Source organism: Rattus norvegicus, chromosome 1 (genome assembly GCF_021556685.1).
Source record: "Rattus norvegicus strain SHRSP/BbbUtx chromosome 1, alternate assembly SHRSP_T2T, whole genome shotgun sequence".
NCBI lineage: Eukaryota > Metazoa > Chordata > Mammalia > Rodentia > Muridae > Rattus > Rattus norvegicus.
The window spans coordinates 183,513,521-183,541,367 of NC_141534.1; the positions used below are offsets into that span (position 1 = coordinate 183,513,521).

At 38.1% G+C, this 27,847-nt stretch overlaps 1 protein-coding gene across 6 annotated transcripts in view; it reads right to left on the reverse strand.

The window, feature by feature from the left end:
* Pik3c2a (phosphatidylinositol-4-phosphate 3-kinase, catalytic subunit type 2 alpha) overlaps nucleotides 1-27,847 on the reverse strand; it is a 105,889-nt gene that overhangs the window by 16,492 nt on the left and 61,550 nt on the right. For 5 of the 6 annotated variants that reach the window (XR_015630475.1, NM_001108500.1, XM_087571268.1 and 2 more), the window contains 13 exon segments: nucleotides 20,464-20,607; nucleotides 18,636-18,681; nucleotides 18,346-18,556; nucleotides 15,448-15,570; nucleotides 14,417-14,584; nucleotides 12,426-12,537; nucleotides 11,600-11,745; nucleotides 7,736-7,924; nucleotides 6,526-6,619; nucleotides 6,114-6,208; nucleotides 5,594-5,774; nucleotides 3,476-3,580; nucleotides 2,445-2,537 (listed from right to left, as the gene is read on the reverse strand). Coding sequence is in view for 4 of the 6 variants with exons in the window: in NM_001108500.1 (NP_001101970.1) it covers nucleotides 2,445-2,537; nucleotides 3,476-3,580; nucleotides 5,594-5,774; nucleotides 6,114-6,208; nucleotides 6,526-6,619; nucleotides 7,736-7,924; nucleotides 11,600-11,745; nucleotides 12,426-12,537; nucleotides 14,417-14,584; nucleotides 15,448-15,570; nucleotides 18,346-18,556; nucleotides 18,636-18,681; nucleotides 20,464-20,607 (1,707 nt within the window). In the remaining 2 variants the exon portion in view is untranslated. 6 annotated transcript variants of the gene reach the window in all.

The window sequence follows — 27,847 nt, forward strand, 5'->3', positions numbered from 1 at the left end:
TGTAAAATACCTTTAATTAAAGATAGTCATGGCAACACAGAGAGAAATCCTGCCTAGAAAAACAACAACAAAAAAATCCCAAAAAACAAAAAAGGAAATCAGGGATCTTAGGATAGTTTCTTGACTATATCAATGCCAATATTCTGAATATAACATCACATTATGGTTCTATGTCACCAAGAATTATAATGATCAATCAGTCTACAATAATTTAAAATAAAAGGTCACTTAAAAATATCAGTCCTTTAGGGGTTTGCAACCCCATAAGAACAACAACAATATCAAACAACAAGACCCCACCCACCACCCCCGAGCTCCCAGGGACTAAACCACCATCCCAAGAGTACACAGGGAGGTACCTGTGGCTCCATCTGCTTATGTGGCAGAGGTTGGCCTTGTTGGGCACCAATGGGAGAAGAAGCCCTTGGTCCTGACAAGGCTTGCTGCCCTAGTATAGGGGAATGTCAAGGCGAGGAGGTGGGAGGTAGTGGGTGGGTAGGTGAGGGAGCACCCTCATAGAAGTGGGGGTGGTGGGATAACAGGTTTCTGGAGGGGAAACTAGGAAAGAGGATAACATTTAAAATGTAAATAAAAAAAATCCAATAAAAAAAACAACAACAACAACAACAACAACAAAAAACAGTCCTCTTGGGGCTGGAGAGATAATACCAAGGTTAAGGTCACTTGTTTGTCTTTCAGAGGACCTAGGTTCAGTTTCCAGCATCTATACATGGTGGCTCACAACTGTCTATAATTCTAGTTCCAGAAGATCCAATGCCCTCTTCTGATCTCAGAGGATACCAGCATGCATGTACACACATCCAAACATTCATACACATATAGTTAAGTAAATCTAAATATTAGTCTTCCCAAATGAGTAGGTTTAACTGGAATGTCAGCATTTCAATTTTCTTTTAAAAACTGGACCACATTTTTATTTTATTGTTACTATTCTTTGAGACAGGGTCTCACTCTGCATCCCTAGCTGACCTGGAACTGGCTATATGGCGATATTGGCCTTGAACTCTGCCTTTGCCCTGGATAGGTAGAATTCAACATATGCACAACAATACCTGGCTAAATAACAATTTTAATACAAACGATTATAAATATATTTTTGAGGCCACTCCATAAAACTATGAAAAAGATTATGGGAGATTTCCCTTAACAAATATTGAGACAACTTCATAAAATGTCTATAATTAAAACAAATGGTATTATTTTAGAAACAGAAACCTCTATCTATCAAAGGAAGTTCAATTTAAGCTGTCTTTGTGAACTTCCAATTAATCAACTTAATGAATTAATCAGAACTCTCCATTCTTTCTTAAAAGTGTACACATTATGGACTAGAGAGATGGCTCAGAGGTTAAGAGCACTAGATGTTCTTCAAGAGGTCCTGAGTTCAATTCCCAGCAATCACATGGTGGCTCATAACCAACTATAATGAGATCTTCTGGCCTGTAGGCATACATACAGGTAGAACAATGTATACATAAGTTAATAAATCTTACGCCCCCCCAAAAAGCATACACATTATGATTAAAACTCACAAATTTCAACAGGTAATAGATTCTTCTCTAATACTCCAGTCCTTCTGCTTCACATAGATAATTTCTGTTTCTAAAAACCAAAATCCAGGTAAGTGGCATACCCTTATAATCCCCAGCACATGGGAAGCTCTAACAGGATGATCCAGGGTTCAAGGCCAGCCACGACTATACTGTGAGATGCTGTCTCACACAATCCCCTAGGTACTGTCACTCCTGTTTTTTGCAGCTTGGCAAACCTAATAGTGCCTGCCTGTTCAGTCAGGTTGGCCTAGGGCTAAACTTCTCCCCAGTCCTATCTGAGAAGAGTGTCAGTAATAATTTTATAGAAGTACTCAAATTGTGCTTTTTTTTTTCCTTGAGACAGAGTATCACAGTCAAGGTTGGCTTACAACTTGTGGTCTTCCTTTCCTAAACTTCCTGAGCATTGCAGGTATATGCCACCATCTTAAATTTTACTGATTCAACTTCAAAATTAAATAAATATTTAATAAATTTGGTTAAAAGAATTTTTAAGCTGTCTTTTCCCCCCAGTGTCCTAGCTGGACACATGGTGACAATCAATAGTATAGTATAGGTATTTGAGAAGTTCAACCAGGAGAAGGATCCCTTGAGCCTAGGCCTTCAGCCAGGCAATACAGAGGAATTATCATTAAAAAACCAAAATAAAACGAAAACCAAGAGGCCTAGTATGGTGGCACACACTGTTAATCCCAGCACTCAGGAGGCAGAAATGGGAACATGGTTGTTATGTTCAATTCTAGTTTTGTCTACATAACAAGTTCCAGGATAGCCAAGGTTATATAGAGAGCCTGTCTCAAAACCAAACTAAACACATCCTACCCCACAAAAAAACCCAAGACAAAAGCCAAAGAATAACTTTGGTCTTCTCACCTTAAACATGACATTAATTTCTTCTCCCAGAGGATCAGCATTCACCATTGTGACTTTCAGAGGCATGGCATTCGAACTGAAGAATGAGCATGACTGCAAACACAACACTGAACGTTAGAAAGGTTAACACTAGCATAAAAGTGAATTATGAATGTATAGTCCCTCATGTTTTCCTTTTTATCTGCTCTGAATTACAGCAAATCATACAATGGTTGTTAACTAGCGTTTACATGATCCGCCAATAATATATGTAAATATCTCTTAAAATTTAAACATAGCATATAGCAGTAAAATACCTTCACTAAAAAAGGCAGAAATGACAAAAATTTAAAAATCTGGTGCAAAAAAAATTTTTTTTTAAAGATTTATTCATTTATTATATATAGGTACACTGCAGCTGTCTTCAGACACACCAGAGGGCATCGGATCTCTTTACAGATGGTTGTGAGCCACCATGTGGTTGCTGGGAATTGAACTCAGGACTTCTGGAAGAGCAGTCAGTGCTCTTAACCACTGAGCCATCTCTCCAGCCCGCAAAAAATTTTAATCACCTGAACTTTAAAGTATCTGAATCTCTCAACAAAGCACACAGCTGTGTGATTCCCATCCTGATCTGGAACAGCTCCACTTTCACGTATGTATGGTGAGATTCATGATTTATGCCATCAAATAACAACTACAGAAAAGATCAAATCACATTTTACCTAATTTTTTGTGGGACTGGGGATTGGACATATAGGGCTTTGCACATATAGACAAATGCTCTACAAAAATCTCACCTTAAAATAAAATTTACCAAAAAGCTAATGTAAGACCCCTAATTTAAGAATACAAACAAAACCCAAAATAGTAAAAAAAAAAAAAAAAGTCTGACACTATGTCTTTAAAGAATATTGATTAGGTAAAAATATGCTAAAAAATACATCTAACGACACCCTTTCCTATGCACTTACAAACTACACATCTCATTTATACTTGTATGTTTATGCATTATTTTGAAGTATATATAAACTTAAAGAGTATTGTGTTACCTTAATATTTAATTCTTTCGCTACTAGACTTGGTTTGAGAGGAACCCGGCATTTATTTCTCAGAAAAAAGGACTGTACTCGTTCCATACTCTTCTGGAGGACCACCTATGGAAGAGATTGCCTCTGTAAGTGCATCATGAAAATGAAGATCTATTCATTTTGAGTATGTTCATGTGAATGCACACACACACTCATGGAGGCCACAGGTTAATGCTTGGTGTCTTTTGTAATCACTATCTTTCTGGACAGTTTCTCATCAAAGGACTGGTTAGCTAAGCTACCTTGCCAGTGAGCCCTAGGGATCCTTTCTTGTCTTTGCTTCCAGTCTTTTTATGTGGGTACTGAGACTCTAAATTCAAGCTTGTGCTGCAAGTACTTTACTGACAATGTCATCTTCTAGCACTGAAGATTGTTCTTTGAAAATTTCTTCTATGTATATACAATGTTTTTTGCTCATATCCACACCTCCTTCTACATCCCCTAATACATCTACCTCCCAACATCACAAACTCTCTTTTTTTTTTCCTATATAACCCACTAAATCCAATTAGTAACACCCATATACACAGGGTTTGGGGTCATGGGCATGGGGTCTCTATCACCCTGGTTGGCCTGGAACTCACAGAGATCTGCCTTCCTCTCTCAAGAGCTGGGATTAAAGGCGTGTGTCATCATGCCCAGGCAGGGGTTGCTTTTTAGAGAAAATAAGATTCTAACAGAAGTCACTATAGTTAAAATGTGTATAGTTCTTGACTATTTTGTCCATAGGAATATCCCATAAAGAAAGAAAAGCATACCTAAATCAGTGACATGCATCTACAGAGTGAGCTACTAGGGAGATTGAGACAGGATTTTGAGATAACTTAAGAGAGTCTGAGACCAGCCTAGGCAACACAGTAAGGATGGTATCATCCTTTCAAAACATCATAAGAAGGAAATAAGAAATGCTGCGGGATGGGTAGAGATGTGCAGTAATGTTCACAGCAACATTACACAAGAAAGCACAAAAATATGAACAATGTCCATGGAGGTCAGAAATCATGTTCTAAATACTTCGTAATATTATGTACTTACTGAATGTGAAGTGTAACTGTGCTGACAAGACTTCTCCAAGATAAAGTGAAAAGAGCCATTTTCAAAACACAAAACAAAAACTAGAACAATTTTTGAAAGAATCTAAGTTTATCTAAATAGACGTCCTATCTTGTGTTCATGACACAAGACAAGCTGAGTTCAAGAATTAAGATACATTATTATGGCTGAGTGTAGTGGTATACACCTTTAACTCGGCATTGGGAGGCAGAAGCAGGAAGATTTTGTGATTTTGAGATTAGCCTGGTCAACATAGTGAGTTCAAGGACAGTCAGGGATTATAGGGAGACCCTGTTTCAAAAAACCAAAAAACAGAGGGTTGGGGATTTAGCTCAGCGGTAGAGCGCTTGCCTAGCGAGCGCAAGGCCCTGGGTTCGGTCCCCAGCTCCGAAAAAAAAAAAAAAAAAAAAAAAAAAAACCAAAAAACAAAAATCCCTAATTAGATAGATAGACAGACAGACAGATGAGCACATACACATTACTATAATCGCAGTATTTCCAAATTGATTTATAGATTCGACATAGTTCTTATTAAAATTTCAACTGCCCAAGTGAGAAGAGAACTCTTAAAAATTGTGATAAGGCTGCTGAAGTATAGGCTCTTCCAGTTGCTGGCTTCTGGAGGGGTTGGCGTAGGAGATGGAATCAGTTTTCTTTAAAGGGCTGGCCACTGGGAGTTTGGCCATGCTCCAGTGAATATATGGGCAATACGAATTGGGCTTGAGTTTTTGTTTGGTTTTCCTTCTTATGTTTTGGGGGAGGTATAAGAGTTGAGGTGGACCTAGGAGGACTGGGAAATGAATGGGATCAGGGTGAATTATGTGAAATTTTCAAATAATCAATAAAAACATTAAGTTAAAAAAAATACCAACTGCCCAAGTAAAGTGGCAAGCATCTACAATCCGGGCACTGAAGAGGCTGAGGCAAGAAGATATAGGGGCCAGCCTTCCTGGGTATATAGAGATCTCCTCCCCAACCCCCTGTTCCCCCAAAAGAATACTTGTGTTCTCTTTCATGGGTACATACCTGTCTGGCTGATCCACTAGCCTGCCTTACTTTTTCTGCCACTCCTCCTAAAAGCTGTACAAGTTTCATCTGCTTAGAAAGCTCTTCTCTGAGTCCTTTTCCTCCTACAGAGAGGAGAGCACCCAACACATGTTCATATCTGCTTCCAAACCGTGTATCGTGCAAAGCATCCTTGAGAAGCCTAATGCAACAAAAATACGTATGTCAGTCACTTCTGTGAACTAGATGAAGCTCCTGCAAAAATCCATCTAATAGTTTCTATTTTGTATATCTAAGAAATTAAGTCATATAAGCAAGAAAAGGTTTATTAGTTATTATAAAGTCATAGTGTCCAAAAATACTGTCCAATTTTATTCATTTTGGTTTTAATTTTAAAGACTAAAATTTTAGCTTCTGTAAAATAACAGATTCACTACACATCTGGTCACCTACAGCAAGTATCATGAGCCCACTGTTTATTGTCACAACTCTGCCAATATCTGCAAAAGAAAGGAGTGACTTGATAAAATTTAAATCTTACCAATACAAACTGTGTGCTATCTGGATGTTTCCCAGTGCCCTGGACAGAAGGAAGCGCACTAGTGAACTATTCAAATAAATTTCATATTTCAAAGCCTATGTGTAAGAGGAAATAAGTGTTATTATGAGTCAAACCATACTAAATTGTTCAGATAAAAGCATTAAATATGTAGACTAAATATTACTCATTGGTGAAAAGATATTTATAGAAATGAAACCGCTAGGTTTTATAGTTCAGTGGTAAAAGGCTTGCCTAGCAGACGCTTCATACTACATTCTTACACAATGTCCTCAACATTTCTGCTGTACTGTAATGGCATTTTAGAATAGAAAAGGGGTCCCATAATCATTGCCCACCCACTGGAACTTGAGTGGGTGAGTAGGAAGCAAGGTAGCCTGATAAAAATTCCTACCTGTACAAACTGTGGGAGAAGATCTGTTAGCTCATCATCACTAATGGCCTCAATCCAGCTCACAGCTAGCGATCGCACTTCCTGATCAGCAAATCTAGAATAGCAGAAAACTCAAGATTTAACAATAGTTTCTTTCTAATGCAGCTGCATTAATTAAAAACACAATTTTAGTCTGCCCCTAAGAAAGAAGCTTCAAATGGCTCTTACTCCATTTAAACCAGTGTGCAGTATATACCTTTAAGTTTAGCTCTCAGCAGGCAGAGGCCTAGTCTACACAGCAAGTTCCTAATGGAATCTCCATACACACTAAGTTCTGGCTGAACCTCCCCCACGGTCTCCACTTTTTTTTGTTTTGTCTTATTTTTAATTTTGTTTTTGTGTTTCTCTGTATAGCCCTGACTGTCCTGGAACTCCCTCTATAGTCTAAGCTAGGCTCAAACTCAGAGATCCGCCTGCCTCTATCGCAAGTGCTAGGATTAGAGATGTGTGCCAGCACCGCCCAGCTCACAAATCTCCACTTATCATTCTCACTATCCCTCTTCAGGTCTGTACATCGCATGTGTTCTCTTGCCCTCCTCAATACCTTTCTTTTCACTAAAGTAGGAAAAACACTGTCTAAATACAGATTCTTTTTTTTTTTAAAGTATTATTTACTTATTTTAAGTATGTGAGTCCACTGTAGCTGTCCTTAGACACACCAGGAGAGGGCATCAGATCCCTTTATAGATAGATGGTTGTGAGCCACCACGTGGCTGCTGGGAATTGAATAGAAGAGCAGTCAGTGCTCTCTCCAGCCCCCCTAAATACAGATTCCTTAACTTGAGCTTCATAAAACTAATTTTGCACCATCATAAAATACTAATTATTAATAATTATAAATTTAGATCTTTATGAGTTCAAGGCCAGACTGGTCTATAAAGTGAATTCCAAGACAGCCACAGCTACACAGAGGAAACCCTGTCTTGAAAAATATATTTATAAATTTTATATTAATAAAATTATTCAAAATTAGCCATCTAATTATTTCTTTAGGTTAAGTTTTAAATGTCACAAAAATGGTTTCTTGACCATTTCAATGAAAAAGATTATGCTTACATAAATTACATGTATACAGTTACATCATCTTATGCTGTTTTCATGTTAAAAGGGAAGCATAACACATTGATGGAAAATTTGACAATAAAACATCAAATAAATGTATTTGACTTACTTTGCATCAAGGAGCTCCAATGCAGCTAATGGACACAATGGCGGCCACTGGTGGAGCAAAGAGTAAGTTTTGGCAAGATTAGCCCACTTCCAGTTTGGAGCACTTGCTAGTATCTTCGGAAGACAATTTGGATGTTTTAGGCAATAATAGCGTTTTTCCCACAAAAAGGCCTTATCTTCTTTAGAAAGTCTGCATATATAATAGAATTAAATTATTTCTCAGTAAAATCATGATATAATTATCTTAATAATTAAAAATTCAAAGAAATGTATTCATTTGTGACAGTCACCTCTTGATAGTACTAATATCAAACAGATATTATATTCAATATACAGCTAACATCACTAACCTATCTTCATTTGGTGATGAAAATCATTCTGATTTGACAGAAGTACCAGATCTGTTTAAATAAAGGGAAATTCCAACAAGATGCCAAGCACTACAAAGCAAGAGTTAAATAAGCAGAGCTTACCCTACAAGAAGCAAAGATTCCATGCACACAAGTACAATCAAGTGCAATGGGGAAAATAAAAAGCTACAGTGAATTTTTTAGGGAAGCATACAGTTGAATTGACAGTCGAAATGGGGAGAAAATATTTTGGAGACAAATTCTGAGTTAAGTTCAATGGCATGTTCATGAAATATTTCACTGTCGTTCCTCATTCTTTTTATAATAATAATAATAATAATAATATTATTATTATTATCTTTCATTTAAACCCTTGTGTCGAGGGCTGACTTTCAATAGATTGCAGCGAGGGAGCTGCTCTGCTACGTACGAAACACCGACCCAGAAGCAGGTCGTCTAAGAATGGTTTAGCTCCAGGTTCCACACGAACAACTTGCATTAAGCATGCCGGGTGAGAGGGCGGCTCCCTTTCCGGGCTGCACCCCGTTTCCTGGGACGAATGGCTCTCTGCACCAGACCCTGGTCCAGACTCCAGGCGGGGGACCCGCCCCACACCAGGGGCGACGAGGCGGGGACCCTTCTCATTCTTTTTGAGACAGGATCTTACACAGCCCTGGCTGGCGTCAAAGCTGCCATGCAGTTTAAGATGGCTTCCAACTCCTGTTCCTCTTATTGCCTGTGTTGGGATTACAGGTGTGCATAGCATGTCTGGCTCACCCATTCATCTTTGTGCATATAGTACACAAGTAAAATGTACTCATATTCAGTATGAAAAAGCCCACAGATATGATTTCCTTTAGTGATGAACAGTATGTGGAAGTATGAGCCAAATAAACCCTTTCCTCCCCAACTTGCTTTGGTTGAGGGTTTGACAGCAATAGTAACCTTGACTAAGACAGGAGTCTTCCTAATTCTCCTATAGATAAGCATCTGCTCTTGTGCGGCCAGGGAGCGTGGGGACTGGGAAAGCAAGTCCGGAACGAGAGTGGGGTCAAGCACGTCCAAACCCTAGAAGTCTTGTCCTGAGATCTGAAGGAGTAGGATCTCTCTCCTACTGCCTTGGCCTGCATGTCCTGGTCCATGCAGCCATGTGCTCCCCACCTTTGCCTCACCAGAGGAGGTCACAAGGCTGGCAGCCAGGTTAAACTTCCTTTCCTCGTATAAGGTTATGTCCAGCAGCCCCTGGAATTCCTCCTCATGCAGAGGAGGCATACCTAGCCATGACCGATGATGTACCCTCATCTTGATAGCCTCTATTCACCCCTCAAAAGTTCAAAAGTGTTTATCCCCCACCTCCCAAATAAGCTGAATTAGTTCTGCAAAGCTGTTCCCAGGTCTATGTTCTCTGTCCACGAACTCACTGTTGACCAAGATCCTGCCTGTACCACCCAGTCCAGCTCAGTGCACAAAGGGCCTGGCTACCCCGAGGGAGAAGTGGACTAAGACAGCATGCATTGCTTCCAGAGATGGTCTATTCACACAGAAGTATCCACATGCGTGTTTTAGATTTTATTTTCTCTGTATTGATGGTATCACTATCCTAATCTGCTCCTTGGTTTCTCCATTTACTGTATCACATTTTAGTATATACGACTATAAATATTCACTGTTGTTACCTGGGTAATTGAATTTCCATCAGTGGACATCAACCATCAGTTGGCAACGCAAATAAATATTACAAAGAACATTTGTGTTTCAATATATATGAGGATTTCCTTTACTTTATCATAGGGAGCAGCCCTGATGGGTTGCGGTATATACATATTATAACATTTACAGATTTTGTCAAATTGCTCTCCAAAAGGGATGTGGCCTTTAAATATGCTTCTAATAAAACAATTCTCTTTCTTTGTGTGTATGTATGTTTTCTTTTCTTTTCTTTTTTTTTTAAGATTTATTATATATAGGTACACTGTAGTTGTCTTCAGACACACCAGAAGAGGGCATCAAATCCCATTACAGATGGTTGTGAGCCACCATGTGGTTGCTGGGATTTGACTCAGGACCTCTGAAGAGCAGTCAGTGCTCTTAACCACTGAGCAATCTCTCCAGTCCAGTATGTATGTTTTCAACATAGCTTCATAAGGTGATTATAAATTTTTGCCACTTGGATACTACATTGTATTAATTATATCTCATTTTTAAGGGCTTGTCTTGTTCATCCCCTTTCCGTTACTACTTAGCTATTTATCTTTTTTTTTTTTTTTTTTGGTTCTTTTTTTTTGGAGCTGGGGACCGAACCCAGGGCCTTGCGCTTCCTAGGCAAGCGCTCTACCACTGAGCTAAATCCCCAACCCTATTTATCTTATTAACATAAAAAGGTCCTTTTAAAATTTTATTGGTTTTGTGTTTGTGTGTGTGTGTGTGTGTATACAATGCATGCTTGGGCATGCATGTCACAGAGCATGTGTAGCAGTCAGATGACAACATTTGGAATCTATGCTTTCCTTTCACCTTTATGTGGGCTATAGGATTTAACTCAGGTGGCCAGGCATGACTGGCAAACACTTTATCTGCAGCACCACCTTGTCAGTCCATGAATAGATTCTTTATAGGTTAAGCGAATTAATCAACTGATACCTATTAGAGATATCTCAGCCGGTTTGCCTTTGATAATACAAGAAGGACCGGAAGATGGCTTAGTTGGGAAAGTGTTTGCTATGTAAGTATAAGTATTTGAATTCAATTCCCAGCACTGATATGTTCTACTTTGCTTTGTTTTAAAGTATCTGGGTGATAGAGCTGGAGACAAGTAGATCCTTAGGGCCTGATGGTCACCCAGTCTATTTAACTTGCTGGCAAGCTCCAGATTCAGTCAGAGACCCTGTCTCAAAAATAAGATGGAGAGTGATTGATTAAGGAAGATATTTAATGTTGACTTCTATATTCTATATGCACATATATGTATACACACATGTATACAGTAAAAATGGGTCTGGGTAAATGGTTTAGTGTAAAAAGTACCTACGGTGCAAACATGAGCACCTGAGATCAGCTCTCTAGCATTAACATATAAATTTGGTGTGGCAGTGTGCATCTGCAACTCAGCATTGGGAATGAAGAGATAGGGAGGATCCCTAAAGTCCTGTGGCCCGCAGGCCAGCCTAGCCAAGAGATGAGCCTAGGTTCAATAAAAGTCTGTCTCAAAAAAAAAGTGTTAAAGAGATAGAGAAGAGACCCCATGTAGACCTCTCTCCACATGGGCACACACAGACAAATGCACTACAGAAACAATTTTAAAGTCTAAACAACTAAAAAGACTAAAAGATTTATACATTTTCCTGATTTGTATATAGCCAGTCTTTCATTGGCACTGTTGGGATCATTCTGCACTCCCAGTCCCAAATGGCCTGTTTCACATTCAGACAACTTCTAAGTCATGGGCTATAATTTCTAACTTTAACCTTAGTATTACATCACAGAAGAGTCCCAAGAAAGTAATAAACAAAGCATACCCAAATGATGAATCTCTGTGAACAATATCCAGAAGTTTTCCCTTTATTTCATTCTCCAGTGCTTCCAGCTTGTATTGCTGTATAATGTTTCTATCAATTTGAGGAGATGTATAAATAATGTCAAATGCAGGAGAAGGAAAATCAACCTGAAAAATTCACAGAAATGAGTGAAAAAAAAGTGTATGTGTGTATTTGGTTGTTTGTTTGTTTACCCAGACAGAATTTCTTTGCATAGCCCTGGCTGTACTGGAACTCACTCTGTAGACCAGGCTGACCTTAAACTCAAAGATCTTAAACTCAGGACTCTGCCTCCTGAGTCCTGCTATTAAAGGCATGCTCCACCACTGCCTGGAAAAAAAAAATCACTCAAATTATAATCCAAATTTTCCATATTGATATCTTTTTCTTTCAGGAAACCGATTTTTCATAACAATCTAGAAAAATTTTTTTTCTTCTTTTTTTCGGAGCTGGGGACCGAACCCAGGGCCTTGTGCTTAGGCAAGCGCTCTACCACTGAGCTAAATCCCCAACCCCTACAAAAATTTATATTGAGTATAAAGCTAGTACTTCTTCCTGTTGACAGTGATTACCAACAATAGTTCATCATTCTCAAAAGCATGTTTATATTTTTGGGGATAGAAACAGCATGTTTTACTCTCTCAGAAACTGGAAATGGTTTTATTAACACTTAAATTGAAGACAGATTCTGAGATTAAAACAAGATTAATTAGGCTCTTTAATAACAATCCACATTATGGAATCCACAAACACTTTTTACAAGGACACTCACATTTAAAGCCCTCCATGTATCAAGAACCACCATTACCTGTAGCACAATTCTTTCCATGACATAGCTTTTTTGGGGGATTGCTCCAGGAATAGAATTTGTATGTGATGAAGTCCAAAGGTAGAGAAGTTTAGTTCCACATGTTAAAAACCTTAATGAACATTAAAAAAAATACTGTAATTTTCATTTTAAAAATCCCAAACCCACAAAACATTGTGATAATCAACTTAGAGTGTTAGTAAAAACAGCATGGTTTTTAAGAATACATTGGAAGGAGTCAGCAACTACACTGTAATGAGAGGTTAGATAAAATATTAGTGTGGGGTGGGAACAGAAAAAGGGAGAATAAAAATGCATCTAGGAAAGAATGGCATTGAGAAGAGAGTGTAGAAGGGATAAGGACAACCACTGTTGTCTAACCGCTGTGTAGACAGGAAGGTGCAAAACAAAACAAAACAAAACAAAACAAAACACAACTCTTTCCAAGTTTTCTCCAGAGACCAGGACCTTCAAGGTCATGGTCTGGATTACAGAACTGTATCCTGTTTTTTACCATTAGAATAAAAAGCCAGGAGAATCAGTAACTGCTTTGCCATTGATGCACAACTTACTTGAGGTAAATTATATTTAAGCACTCCTCAGTACATATTTTTCTTTTTTTTTCTTTCTTTTTTTTTTTTTTTTTTTTTTGGTTCTTTTTTTTCCGGAGCTGGGGACCAAACCCAGGGCCTTGCGCTTCCTAGGCAAGAGCTCTACCACTGAGCTAAATCCCCAACCACATATTTTTCTATAAAAGGCTAGACAATAAATATTTAAGAGTCTACATGTTTGTAATTTTAGTATTCAGGAGGTTGGGGCAGAACCTTAAGTTTGGGATAGCCTGGGTTACATAGTGATTTCCTGCCTAAACACAATAAAAATTGAAAATTAGGGGCTAGAGAGTTAGCTCAGTGGTTAGGAGCACTTGTTACTCTGGAAGTTTTAATTCCAGAGGTTTAATTCCCAGCACCCACACAGTGGCTCACAATTGCCTGTAACTCTAGTTCTAGGGAATCCAATGCTTTCTTCTGATCCATGTGGTTACTATGCATGTACGTACGTACATGGTACACAGACATCCTGGCAGGCAAAAATGTTCACATACATAAAATATAAATGAATATACATTTTAAAAGACTGGACATGATAGCACATATTTAAAATCTCAGTTATAGCAGTCTCTGTTGCAAAGTCTTCATTTGGCTGTAGTAACACAAAGTAGCTAAGAATGATATATGAATGAGTATGTTGTATGATATATTATAACAAAATATATTTATAAAAATAGGAAGTGGGGTTGGTAAGATGTTTTAGCATACAGAGGCTCTTGTTCTTACAACTGACAACTTGTAATCAATTCCAAACCCACAGTGTGGAAGAAGAGAACTGAGTCCCGCAAACTGTTCTCTAATCACCCCCCAATACATAAAATAATTGAATTTTTTTTAAATGACTTAGAAATAAAGTGGACGAATGGCAATCATGATTGTACTTGGAATGCCACATGCAACTCTCAGATCAAGGGCTCACAAGACTAAGGACTGGTTAGTGAGTTAGAACTGTTTAATCCTGTACCATCTCTGAAAATGGAGAAAGGTAGGAAATATGCAAAATAGATTTCTTTTAATATCAAGAGAACTGATAGAGCTATTGCACTGTGTCATTTACAAATGACAATCACTGGCTATCGCTTTTCTCCTGGATCAGTGAGTGACAAGCAATCCTTTGAATATTCACCAGATAGATTACACTGAAACTCTAACAGAGAGACTATTTTGTCTAGGTCAAAGCTCACGTCTGTCACTGCTTCCACTCTGGCCTCCAGCCTGTTTTTTTTTTTTTTTTGGTTCTTTTTTTCAGAGCTGGGGACCGAACCCAGGGCCTTGCGCTTCCTAGGTAAGCGCTCTACCACTGAGCTAAATCCCCAGCCCCCAGCCTGTTTTTGATGTACAGAGTATCAGAGAACTCTGTCACAATTCAGTAATACTCACCGTTTAAAGTCAAATAGAGTTAAAGAGACTTTGCCCAGAGCTTCTGGCCCCTTTCTCTGTTTATTAGAATCAGGGGAACTTCCACTGCTCTGATTTAAAACTCCAAACAAAGTGAGATGAAGAACTGACTCTAAAGGCAACTGCGATATCTGGATAGGGAAAATGATTCTGTGGAGCAGAAAAAAAAAATTTGTTGGTGTTTAGAAAATAATAGATGAAAAATAAGGCTTAGAAATCATTTAATGAAGACCAATAACTTTAGGTGTTTTATTTCACTTATAAAACAATCTTTAGTTCTGAGTAACTTTTAGCTAAGTATCAAGTATGGCTAACTTGTAGTATTACATCTTAAATTTCACTATTAGTATAAAACTTAAAAAATGTAAACAATTCTTTTGGTAAAAATGTCTAAGCACTTAAAGATAGGCAGTTCGATTACAGTCGAAAGTAAAATTAGACCTTAGTTCTGCAACTAGCTATTTACTTAAATAATCGCAGTTCCCTTAGTTAAAAAGAAAAGTATTTAAAAGAATTAACATTAAGAATATTATCACGAACATAGATTTAAGATTCAGCTTGGTTGTTAAGATCTGGATTCCTGTATAATGTTATATAAATTTTTACCTTTGACATGTCAAAAGTCTACAAAGAAGTAACACTACACTATTGCAATTTTATAGAATTTAGATAAATATAAAGATTTAAATATAAATCTAATATAGAGATTTAAAGTACTTCAACATTTTTTTTCTTTTCTTTCTTTTTTTTTTTTTTTTCTTTTTGTTCGGAGCTGGGGAACGAACCCAGGGCCTTGCACTTGCTAGGCAAGCACTCTACCGCTGAGCCAAATCCCCAACCCCGTACCTTCAACATTTTTAATGTTAATTACAATTTGTCTTAGTATATTTTGTGTAGAAGATATCAAGATATTAATAAGAATTTACTGAATTTCAAAGGCAAACATAATGTATACATTGGAAAAATTATAGAATAGGGTAAGTGAAATTATAAAAGTAAAAAACTCCACTTACAGTTCATCCCATTTGATAAGATAGAAGAAATTCTTGTATGTGCCAACCTTCTTTGACTGAATAGGCTTAAAAAGATCCTTCCCATTGTGAGACAGGGAACATATCAAGTAGTATTTTTCGTAACTGAGAAAAGAAAGCTTAACTTGATTTCTAGGTTGGTAATAATTATCTAACTAACACAAGTACATTAGCAGATTTCCCAAGTGACAAAATGGTCACCTTTTGGTTTTTTTTTTGAAATCCATGTAAAATTTAACCTTTGCAAATTCTACAGAAAGAGAAGAGGTGTAACAAAAGAAGTAAAGAGGGAAGCCTATACCCTAAGTGTCAGTCTGAGGCGGGGGGGTGCTGGGATATAATGATTCTCATAGAATATAAGCTGTCTTGGGTATTGTGCTAAGAGCACAGGTAAATAATAAGAGACTATTTTATCCATTTCTAGTTAAAACCCGGGAGGTACCAACAGTATCTTCTATTGGTGTTGCTTCCATTACACTCCTGTTTTCTGTTGAGGTTTGCTTAGTTTCTTTTGGTCTCTTCTTGGTAGTGGTGGAGATGCTGATGCTACTTTCCTTTGCTATACCACTGAAATAGTCGACTAAGCATTATTTAACAATACACAGGCCCAACAATTCAGCCAACCCCTCACAGGGTACTGCTACATTCTTTCACTAAACAGCAATGACTTAGTTCCAAACTGCTGTTCATACAAACACAATAAGACAATCTTCTAAGAACCTTGGACTCAATAAAACTATATTCTGTTTCTATTCTAACTTACTTCTAGGTTTACGTGCTAATTATTCTATTCATAGCCACAAATTCTTCTGATGTGAATCAGTAGAGTGGTGGTTGTTCTTGGAATCTTCTATCCTTCCATTTCCACCTCCCAAGTATTAGGCAAAGGAATGCATGTCATACCAACTTAACTTAAAGTTATACAGGGCAGTGACAGTACATGCCTTTAATCCCACCTTTGGGAGGCAGAGGCATGTGGATCTCTGTGAGAGTAGGCTAGACTGCTCTACAGAATTCGTGGACAGTCAGGGCTACACAGAGAAACCCTGTGTCAAAAGAAAAAAGTCTTTTCATTACATTTATTTAGACTGTATTTGAGTCCATGAAAGTCTGTGTATGGAGGTGAAAGGACAGCTTGTAGGAGTTGTTTCTCTCCTACTACATGCATGGGTCCTTCTATTACTGAACTCCAGTGAACAAAAGAAAGCACAAACTAAAAAAAAAAAATCAACACGATTTGTTTGCCATGTTTTTAGCTGGGACCTTGGAACACAGCTGTAACCCTATTATTTAGAAGGCCTCAGAAAAAGGATCACTCAATCTCTGAAGATGAGACCAACTGAGCAATACAGTGAGAAATCATTTCAATAGCAAGACAGACAAAAAGAAACAGGCAATAAAAGGCATTATTCTCTTGTTTGTTACTGGATTTCCAATACTGAAAACTCTGTTTATAGATGGGGCTCAGCAAACACTTCATGACTTAACAAAACCAGTTTTAGCCAGGAATGGTGGTGCACACTTTTTTTTTTTTTTATAAAAAGATTTATTTATTTTATGAATATGAGTACACTATATCCGTTTTCAGACACACTAGAAAAAGGGCATCGGATCCCATTACAGATGGTTGTGAGCCACCATGTGGTTGCTGGGAATTGAACTCAAGACCTCTGGAAGAGCAGTCGGTGCTCTTAACCTCTGAGCCATCTCTCCAGCCCCGGTGATGTACACCTTTAATCCAGTACTTAGGAGGCAGAGGCAGGTGGAGCTTTGTTGAGATTAAGGTTCCATAGCAAATTCCAGAATTGCCAGGACTACACAGAGTCCCTGTTTGAAAACAACAACAAAAAACACTCCATCATTTCAATCAATTCAATTTAATTGAAGCTCAATTCAAGTAGAATTTTGTTTGTTAACTCTTCACTAGACTTTATCTTACTGAATGTTTTTTTTTTAAAAGATTCATTTATTTATTATATATAAGTACACTGTAGCTGTCTTTAGACGCACCAGAAAAGGGCATCGGATCTCTTTACAGATGGTTGTGAGCCACCATGTGGTTGCTGGAAATTGAACTCAGGACCTCTGGAAGAGCAGTCTCTGATGACTCTAACTGCTGAGCCATCTCTCCAGCCCCTTACTGAATGTTTTAGGCCATCATGAACATATTTCAATAAAATATTAATTTTACACTTTTCAGTTTATATTAGTTATTTCAAAGTAAATTAAAATTGGCACCAAAATGCCAAGTCTTAAAGATTTTAACAAAAGAAATCAAGGAAAAACCTTATAAAAACTTCAGTATGAAGAAATATACTTTTGCAGAATTCAAGTATCAGCAGTTAGTAGACTGTGAACTACTAAAGAGATATAGGGCCTGGATTCTAGTTTGATTACATTTTGTTTCAAATTATGTTGACTGTAAAAGAAAGGCAGAAAGGCTCAGCAACTTTAAGGTAATTCTTTTAAATAACATTTTTGTTTGTCAGTTTCACTATATATTTTCCTTTGTTGTTGTTGTTTTGTTTTTTGAGACAGGGTTTCTCTGTGTAGCCCTGGCTGTCCTGGAACTAGTTTTGCAGACCAGACTGAGTTTGAACAGAGATCTGCCTGCCTCTGCCTCTGCCTCCTGAGGGCTGAGATTAAAGGTGTGCACTATCACACCCGGCTCTCATGCTCTTTTTTTTCATGTCATAAAAATGATGTTTTTCACTACAATTATTTCAAACAGCCCTGTAATTTTGCTAAAACCAGACAGGTACAAGGGTACCTGTGATCTTTGAATTGCTTGTTTAAACTAAAAAGATAAAAGTAGTTACTAACACTAAGTTAGTGTAACTTCTGGGTAAAGCTGTGAATGTCCTTTAAGCAGCTACTTACTTGGATACCCAGTTACTGGAAATTCCGTGTGCGGCATAGACGGTGAACTGGAGCTGCTCTGTTGCAGTCCATGCTTCCTTGATGTTCCTGCTACCTTGGGGACAGACTGTAGAACTCTTACAAGAATTTGTATGAAGCCTGAGAAGATCATAAATTGCTGCCGTTAAGTGATCCATGCTTACTTGAACAGGATTTTCAAGATTCAGTGAGCCTACATTGAAACAGAGTCTTAATTCTCTGAAAAAGCAAAAGTCATTGCCAAAATGTAAAAAAAAAATCTAAAGACATACCCCTAGTTGAGTTCTTGCTAGTATCTCCTCCAGATAATGAAGTCACCTGTATATACATGTATCAATTAGTCAGAAATCGACCACAATTTAATATAAAATGCTTATTTTTTCTTCCATTTTTGAGAGAGACTTGTGTAGCCCAGGCTGGTCTCAAACTTGCTAAACTGATCCTCATCCAAAATGATGGGATAACAGGAGTGTATCACCACCCTCCTTTGCTTTTGTTTTAAATAACCTTTACTTTTGATACATTTCTTTAAATGTCAATGAAACCCTTCTCAGAAGAAATCTGCCAAACATGCCTCAAAAGTTAATAAAATAGCAAACAAAGAAATGGAGGGCTATGGAAACGCCTCAGTTGATACAACAACTGCCAAGAAAGCATGCGGAAGAATTCCCTGCACCCACGTAAAAGAGGTACGGTCTCAAAAGGAGAGGAGAGCAGCTAACATCTGTTGTACACCTCCAGCCTCCACATGGACATTTGCCCACCACAACACATAACCATATACCTACATGAAAAACTGCATCCATACACGCACGCGCACGCACGCGCACACATGTGCACACACACACAAATGCAGAATGACCAAAGAAAAAAGTGAAAAATATAAACCTATGTTTTGTTTTGTTTTGTTTTTTTTAAAACGGGGTCTTACTACCATGTAGCCCAGATTAGCTTTGAACTCAGAGATCTGAGAAGCTAAGGAAGGAGAAATACATCAAGTTCAAGGCCAGCCTGGGCCAGAGTGAGACCTTGACTCAAAGAAAAGAAAGAAACAAAAGGCTGGCATGGTAGTGTGCGCCTGCGGTCGGCACCTATGAAGTAAGAAGAGCAGGACAGAAGTTCAGAACTTCCTTGGCAAAAGTACAGTAAGTTGGAGACATAATTACTGTAATATACATACCAATTTACTATAAATATAACTTACCAACTTTATACACACACACACACACACACACACACACACATATTTTAAAGGTAAACTCCCATGTTGACTACATTTTACTCTTTCTTTATGCAATAAAGGAATGAAAAAAGCAGAAACTTCAGACATTAGGATCTATGGCGACTGAGTTTCCAAATAATCTTTTATTCCCCCAGAGCTGAGGACTGAACCCAGTGCTTTGCGCTACCACTGAGCTAAATCCCCAACCCCTCCAAATAATTTTTAAACAGAACTCCTACTCCCCCCCAAAAAACCCCAACCAAACAAAACAAAATGAAGAGGACACTTAAATCTTTAAGTGTTACACAGCTAGAACTTCTGCAAAAATGAGTAGACCCATGAGCATGAAGACACAGAGGAGCAGGCCAATGACATAGCTTCTCCTTAAAATGTACAGTAGCTTATGAGAGGCACTTTTTCTTTATTCCTTTCAATAAAAGACATAAACATTTCTATGAACTGAATTTATTAAAATCCCATGGAAGGAAGTATCATGGAACATAGTTTTACTAAAAACTGACACATACATAACAGAAGACTCAATATCTGGCTGCTTCTAAGGCAATGCCACTTGAATGAGCACAATGAGCCATAATGAGCATGGGCATTTCCATCAAGGGAGGACTGCAAGCACTACTCTCTAGGTTTCTTAAATCGCCAGGGATCTCACTTCTAGAAGGAAGATAATTTGAATCCACTATTTAGTGTCAATGTTCACAAAGCTCTTTCACCATTTCAACAAGGAATCCCCACCTTACCAAAAACCAATTCAACAAACCCAAAAGTAAAAGTCAAAAATTTTAAATGAATATTTTGTCTAAAGAGATGAGCATCCTGTGTAAATGACAGTGGTCACTTAAGTCCACACACATACTCACATCAGCACTTTTGTTCCTTGGAAGGTTAACTGCTCGCTTTAGCTTCTTCACTGCTTCTGTGACGGCGGGGGTCTCAACCCCATCTAAAGCACTACAGATTTTTCTTACTGCTTTAATCACTTGATCAATAGCTCGGTGCTGGTTCTTTAAAATGAAAAGTAAAATAAAAATAACTAGGTACGATATATGACCCACGTCAGAGAATAAACCAGAAGCTAGATATTTTAGACAATTCTAAGATTAGATATTCTCTATTGAAAAATAAAAAATCTGAGATAAGTTCTCAATCGTGTGGTATACTGTGAAATATACTAAAGCAAGGCATGGTTAGTTTTCACTCTGAAACAATTATTCATATGTAAATGTTATTAATTTCTTATTAGAATTAAAAGACAACAAATTAGGAACAGATACTAAATCATTTTTTAAAACTAGATTTGCTTATACATTTAAAGTAAATCTAAAAAGTAAGCAAAACAAAATTTATCTTTTAAACTCTCAACTTGGAAGTAATTTCCATGTTGAAGATAACCCTCTCTTCTGTGAAACACTGGTATTAAAAACTAAATTCTAATAAATAAACCAAACAGATAACCCTTAAGGGGCTTAAGAGATGGCTCAGTGGTTAAGAGGTCTTGCCGTAGCAGATGATCTCTTATTAGTTCAGGCTAGCCTAGTTTAGATAACAAGTCCTAGTTAGACAGGGCAGCACAGAGATTGGAAAATAATAAATCAACCAACCCAAAAAAAGTATCAGGAAGACCTGAGTTTGCATCCCATCAAACAAGCTGAGTAGTCCACAAATGCCTCTAACTCTGAGGCTCTCCACAGGCACGCAGGGATGTAGTATACCCCCCTCACTTAAGCTCATATGAATAATACACATTTGTTTTGTACATTCACTCACACAGTTATACAAATCTTAAAAAGCAATAAATAAAACCTTGAAGTTGGTTTTTTTTTTTTAAGATTTATTTATTATATATAAGTACACTGTAGCTGTCTTCAGACACACCAGAAGAGGGCATCAGATCAGAAGGTTGTGAGCCACCATGTGGTTGCTGGGATTTGAACTCAGGATCTCTGGAAGAACAGTCAGTTCTCTTAACCACAGAGCCATCACTCCAGCCCCTAAAGTTGTTTTTTAAAAGTCAGTTGTAGCAGTGTTGGGTCAGCTTTCTATAAGGCTTTTTACAAGTCTGTTGACCTCAGTCTCCATATGGACAGTTCATGTGTGTCACTCCACTACAGCTGACTGGAGCATAAACCCGAACTGTATACATACAAATGCTTTAAAAGATTGTTTACCCAATGACACAGAGTTCCTTCTCTACTTGAAAAGTCCCCAGATTTCCAAGTGTCATACACTCACACAAACTACCTGCAGCTGGCAAAACCATGTCCCTGTTAGAGCACAAGGAAAATCATAGTCACCTGCTGTGAAGCAGCCCCATATCCCCATACCTGGGATTAAAATGAAAACATATTCCCATAATATTTCTATGTTTTTTAAAGAAACCAAAATGTTCACTACATTTGTGTGTGTGTGTGTGTGTGTGTGTGTGTGTGTGTGTGTGTGTTATATGTCCATATAAGAATGCCACATGTGTGTAGGTATCAGTTAAGACCAAAACAGAGTATTGGAACCCTTGGAGCTGGCAGATGGTTGTAAGGTACCTGATGTAGATACTGGGCACTTATGGGTTTGACTTAAGAATGGCCTCCACAGGCTCATGTATTTGAATGCTCAGTCACTAGGGAATGAAATTGAAAGGAGTAGAAGGATTAGGAGGTGTGGCCTTGTTAGAGGAAATATGTCACTAGGGGTGGACTTTGATTTTATCATTACATATATTAGTTAACCAGTGTTTTTAGAGACATCTCAGTATGCAGCTCAGGCTGCTCTGAAACTCCTTATGTAACCCAAGTGTATAAATTCTGTAGCCTGTGTAGTGCTAGAATTATATACATGAGTGTACCATTTTGCCTTGCATGAGTCATTACTCATACACACACTGAAATATCTCAATGCATACAATAAATATGTATAACTACTATCTGTCAACTAGCTATAAATTTTAGGGCTATAGAAATAGCTTAGTCAGTATAGTCAGTATACTGGCCTTGCAAGCATGTGTATCACCCCCTAGAACACACATAAAAATGCTAGATGTAGTGGTGTATGACTAATCCCAGTGTTGAGGAGATAGGAGAATCCCTGAGGCTACCTGGTCAGCCACTCTGGTAGTTTAAATGTTTATAGCTCCATGGGTTAATATATTTCAATGTTTGGCTCCTGACTGGTCAACTATTGGATTGAGAGGTTTGGCCCTGTTGGAGGTGTGACACTAGGGGTGGGCTTTGAGGTTCCAAAAGCCCACATAAGGCCCAGTCTCTCATTCTCTGTCTGCAACTTACAGATAATGTGAGCTCTCAGCTACTGCTCCAGCACCTGAGAGTCTGCCTGCTGCCATGCTCCTTACCACAATGGTCATGAACCCACCCTCTGAAACTGTAAGCAAGCCTTCAATTAAGTACTTTCCTTTGTAAGCTGCCTTGGTCCTGGTGTTTCTTCATAGCAGTACAACAGCAACTAGGACAGCCATACTAGCTTACTTGGTAAACTCCAGGCCTGGCTCAAGGGAAAGGTGGATGGCAATGCCTGAAGAATGCTACCTGGATATCATCTGGCCTGTACATACACATGGACCTGTGCACAGACAGACATCCACAAAATGTAGTTTTAAAAACATCAACAACAAAAGCATTCATATATTTCTCTTCCTTTTCTTGACAGGAACTTGATATATTGCCTAGGCTGGTCTCAAATTCATAAGCTCAAGAGATCTCCTCTCTTACTTCCTAGTAACTGTGCACTAGACCCAGCTTAAAGATTCATAAAATATTCATGCTACACTCTTATGCAAGTACTACGAAAGGCTACAACTCAGCAATGCATCTTCCCTTTGAGGATTTCTATTCTTGAGCTTGGCTACCCTCTAAGTCAAATGCCCTTTTCACCTTCAAGCGTAAATGGAACCATCTCATTTTCTTCAATATCCAATTACTATGTAGTTCTCAGGGCCTGAACTGATGATCAACATTAAAGTTCTCCCTTTCTAGTCATTTGATTTATAGCTATGCTTGTAATGTCACCTTCGTGTAAAAACCTTTCCCATAAGAAGGTTCATGACACTGTCTTGCACCATTCGCCATCATACTTAACGTGTCATGGGGTCAGTCTAACAGTTCTAATTCCACCCTCTTTTGCTGTGCTTTGCAGTAGAACTGAACTCACACTAACATTTTTTTTGTCACTAGAGGGCACTAAAAGGACACTTTAACACAAAAACAGAAAGACACTTTGTAGCTGGATTCCAGTCCTATACACATTTATTAATTTCTTTTCAATACACTATGGAAGTTCAGTGGTTCTTAAAGACCAGTCCTACCTGTATCCTATGATCATGTTCTTCTGATGTGGTAGCTCTGGCTAAAGTTTTTTAGAAATTTTCTTTTCCATGGGCTCCACCTTCCTGTGTTAGCCATTTGCTCTTCAAAAGGGCTAAATTTCAGTCTGGGAAGAGGTTTTATCAGAAGTCCTTCTATATCTTAAATTGTTCATTTTTCTACAGCCTAGACACAACATAGCAGTTGCTTTTTACATCTGCAAATTCTGGACCCTTCTTAAAGACTAGCAAATTTTCTTTAAAAAAAAAAAAAAAAAAAAGGCACCCAGGTGTGATGGCACATATCTGTAGTACCAGCACAGAAACAAAGTCAAAAGGCTATGGTCAGCTTGCTCTGCATAGTGAGTTCCCAGCCATCCAGGGCTATATAGGAAGAATAGAAAATCTCCATCCCTATCATGACCACCCTCAAGCCACTAATCGTCAGGCATGGTGATACACATCTATAATTATAGTGACTTCAAAGTCTGAGATGGCAATATGGAGACTATCTCAAAACCAAACAAAACACAAAATAAACAAACATTAAGTAAATAAGCAACAAAAATATAGGTGGCAGGCTGGATTTGGCATATGAGCTACAGCAAGCTAGTTTTTGCCTTAGAATCCTCTTTTATGGGCTGGAGAGATGGCACAGCAGTTAAGAGCACTGGCTGCTCTTACATAGGACTTGAGTTTTATTCCTAAAATCCATATGGCAGCTCACAACTGTCTAACTCCAGTCCCAGGGGATCTAACAACCTACTCTGTAGGCATAAGGCATGCACACAATGGACATAGATGCACGCAGAAATTCATACATTTAAAATGAACAAATAAATAACTTTAAAATAAAAAATTTATTTAAAAAAAGAAATTCTGGGGGAAGGAGGGGAAAAAAGAAATTCTTGGGCTGGAGGATGGCTTAGCAGTTAAGGGCACTGACTACTCTTCCAGAGGTCCTGAGTTCAATTCCCAGCAACCACATGGTGGCTCACAACCATCTGTAATGGGTTCTGATGCCTTCTTCTAGCGTGTCTGAAGAGAGTGACAGTGTACTCATACATAAAGTAAATAAATCTTAAAAAAAAAAAAGAAATTCTCTTTTACTAAAAAGGATAAAATAACCTTTTTACCCTTTCACTAATGGTTATTTAGAAATTTTATTCAAGCAGCTAGCACAGAGGTTGGGGAATATAGCTCTGGTCAAGTCCCAGAATGTGTCAGGCTGGTTCAGTTGTGTGTGTAGGCATGTCCACACAAGTAATCTCAATACTTGGGAGATGGAGGCATAAAGAACAAGAGTTCAAGATCAGGCAATGGGAGTAGATGAGACCCCATATCAAAATTAAAAAAAAAAAACCCAAAAACCTAGCATAGTATGCTCCCTTGACTGGCTACTGATGATAAACGTTAGTACTAATTAATAGGTAGTTAGTTCTCTATACTTTTGTTCTGGGTATTATATTTATTTAGATTTCTACTTTAAGTCAGATCCACACAGAATGATCACACTGGCAGCTCCAAACATAATGTTCAGGTACCTTCAGAAGCCAGAGGAGATGGATCTCCTTTGAGTTGGTGTTACAGGTGGTTGTGAGCCATTCCACTTGAATGTTGAAAACCATACTTAGGTCCTCTGCTCTAGCAGCACATGCTTGTAACTACTGAGTCCTTAGAATATTTTTTTAAGTCCCACACTTTCACTTTAGCAAAATGAACAGATTATTTCCAGAAAAACAAATTCAAGAGAATTAAAAAGTTCTGAAATTTCCTCATTTTTTTTTGTAAAATGTTTCCCATGAGAAAGTAAATCATTAACCTATATAAAAACTATATATGAATCTTTATTCCAACATTATTCATGGTAACTAAAAGCTATTAACTTATGCCCAAATGTATATTATTAGGTGTACAAAAGAAATGTACTACAATGGAAGAGTAGTTAACAAAAAGGACTCGGATCTTTAGCACCCGTGTGAAAAGCTGGGTATAGGGCTATAGGGATGGATCAGGGGTAGGCAAGTGTACCGCGCTGGCAGAGGCCCTGAATTTGGTCCCCAGAACTCCTATGAGGTGGCTCTGAATTTGGTCCCCAGAACTCCTATGAGGTGGCTCCTAACCACCTGTGACTTCAGCTCCAGGAGATTCACTGACACTAATTAAGTACTTACATCATACAACACACCACACAAAGGTACAAACTACAACTACATATTATAACAGATAAAAGGGTTTAATTTGAAAAAGCAAAACAGGCATAGAAAAATTAGTACATTCCATTTATAAGAAATGTGCAGAAGAGGAAATCATGCTAGAGACAGGAACTAGCTCAGCAATTATTTGAAGCTAGAGCTGGAAGGAGGGTTGACTGCAAATTAGTATGCGGAAATGCTCTAAAACAGCACTGGGGTGATGATGGTACAATTCTGTGAATTTGGTAAGTCTCTAAACAGTGGCAAACACTATAATACCTGCACTCAGGAGCTATGGGCAGGAAGATGATGAACTCAAGGCCAGCCTCAGCAACATAGCTAGTTCAAAGTCAGCCTGAACTGAATGAGCTCAATAAACTAAAACAGGAAAAAGATAAAGAAAAAAGAAATTATATTTGGGCTGGAGAGATGGCTCAGTGGTTAAGAATGTTGACTGTTCTTCCAGATGTCCTGAGTTCAATTCCCAGCAACCACATGGTGGTTCACAACCATCTGTAATGGGATCTGATGCCCTCTTCTTGTGTGTCTGAAGAGAGTGACAGTGCACTCATGTATATTAATTATTTATTTTAAAAAATTTTTTAAAAATTACACTTGTGGGCATAATGCATTATGAGCGTGAACCTATAATCCTAGCACATGGGGAGGCTGAGGTTGGAGAATTCTAAATTCCACAGCCTAAACTACATAGTAAGTAACTAAATAAATAGTAAGACACTGTTTTAAAACATGTTCAATCAAACTGTAAAAGGGGGAATAAAAGAGTTGATATTTGAGACAAAGTGGTTTGGAGCACTCAGATAATATTTAAGTTCCTTAAGGAATGGAAAGCCAAACAAATACCTGAGGGAGAGCTCTAGAAAATATAGGTACCAGGAATACACTTGGCAGATTATAAACCAAAAGGCCTGGTCTCAGGATACAGTCCTAGAATATAGGAAGCTGAGGAGAGAGGTTCACAAGTTCAAGGCCAACCCAAGCTAAGCAGTAAATTCAAATTAGCCGAATAGTTTATGCAGCCCTGGAACTCATTATGTAGAGAAGGTTGGCCTCAAACTCAAAGAGATTCACCTATGTCTGCCTCCCAAGTGCTGGGATTAAAGATGTCTGTCATTACAGCCAGCTCCAAAAGTCTGTTTTTTGCGTCCCCACCCCCCTTTTCTCTTATTTGACATCTGCTTTCTGTTCCTATTTTTTCCACCTTTAAAGTAAACTTTTCATTTGGAGTAATTTTAGAATTATAGGATGTTACAAAAATAGTGCGGAGAGTTCCCATATGAACCAGTTCAACAGCCTGCACAACCATGATACATTTGACAAAATAAAGACTGGAGCAGTAGCACACCATCAGGTAAACTCTAGATTTGCTCAGCTGTACCAGTGTTTCCACCACTAACGCCTTTTCCTGCTCTGTTCCAAGATACATCACTACATTTAATGAATTATTTTTTTTTTTTTTTTTGGTTCTTTTTTTCGGAGCTGGGGACCGATCCCAGGGCCTTGCGCTTCCTAGGCAAGCGCTCTACCACTGAGCTAAATCCCCAGCCCTTAATGAATTATTTTTAAAGTATCATTTTTGTTGGCTGAGGGGGTTGCAAAAGGAAAAGCAGAGAATTTGGAAGATTAGTAAAGAACAACAACTGACTTAAGAATAGCAATTTATTTAGGAATGTTAAATGGTTGTAATCTCCATGTGTTTTTAATGGCAGAGATGGTAAG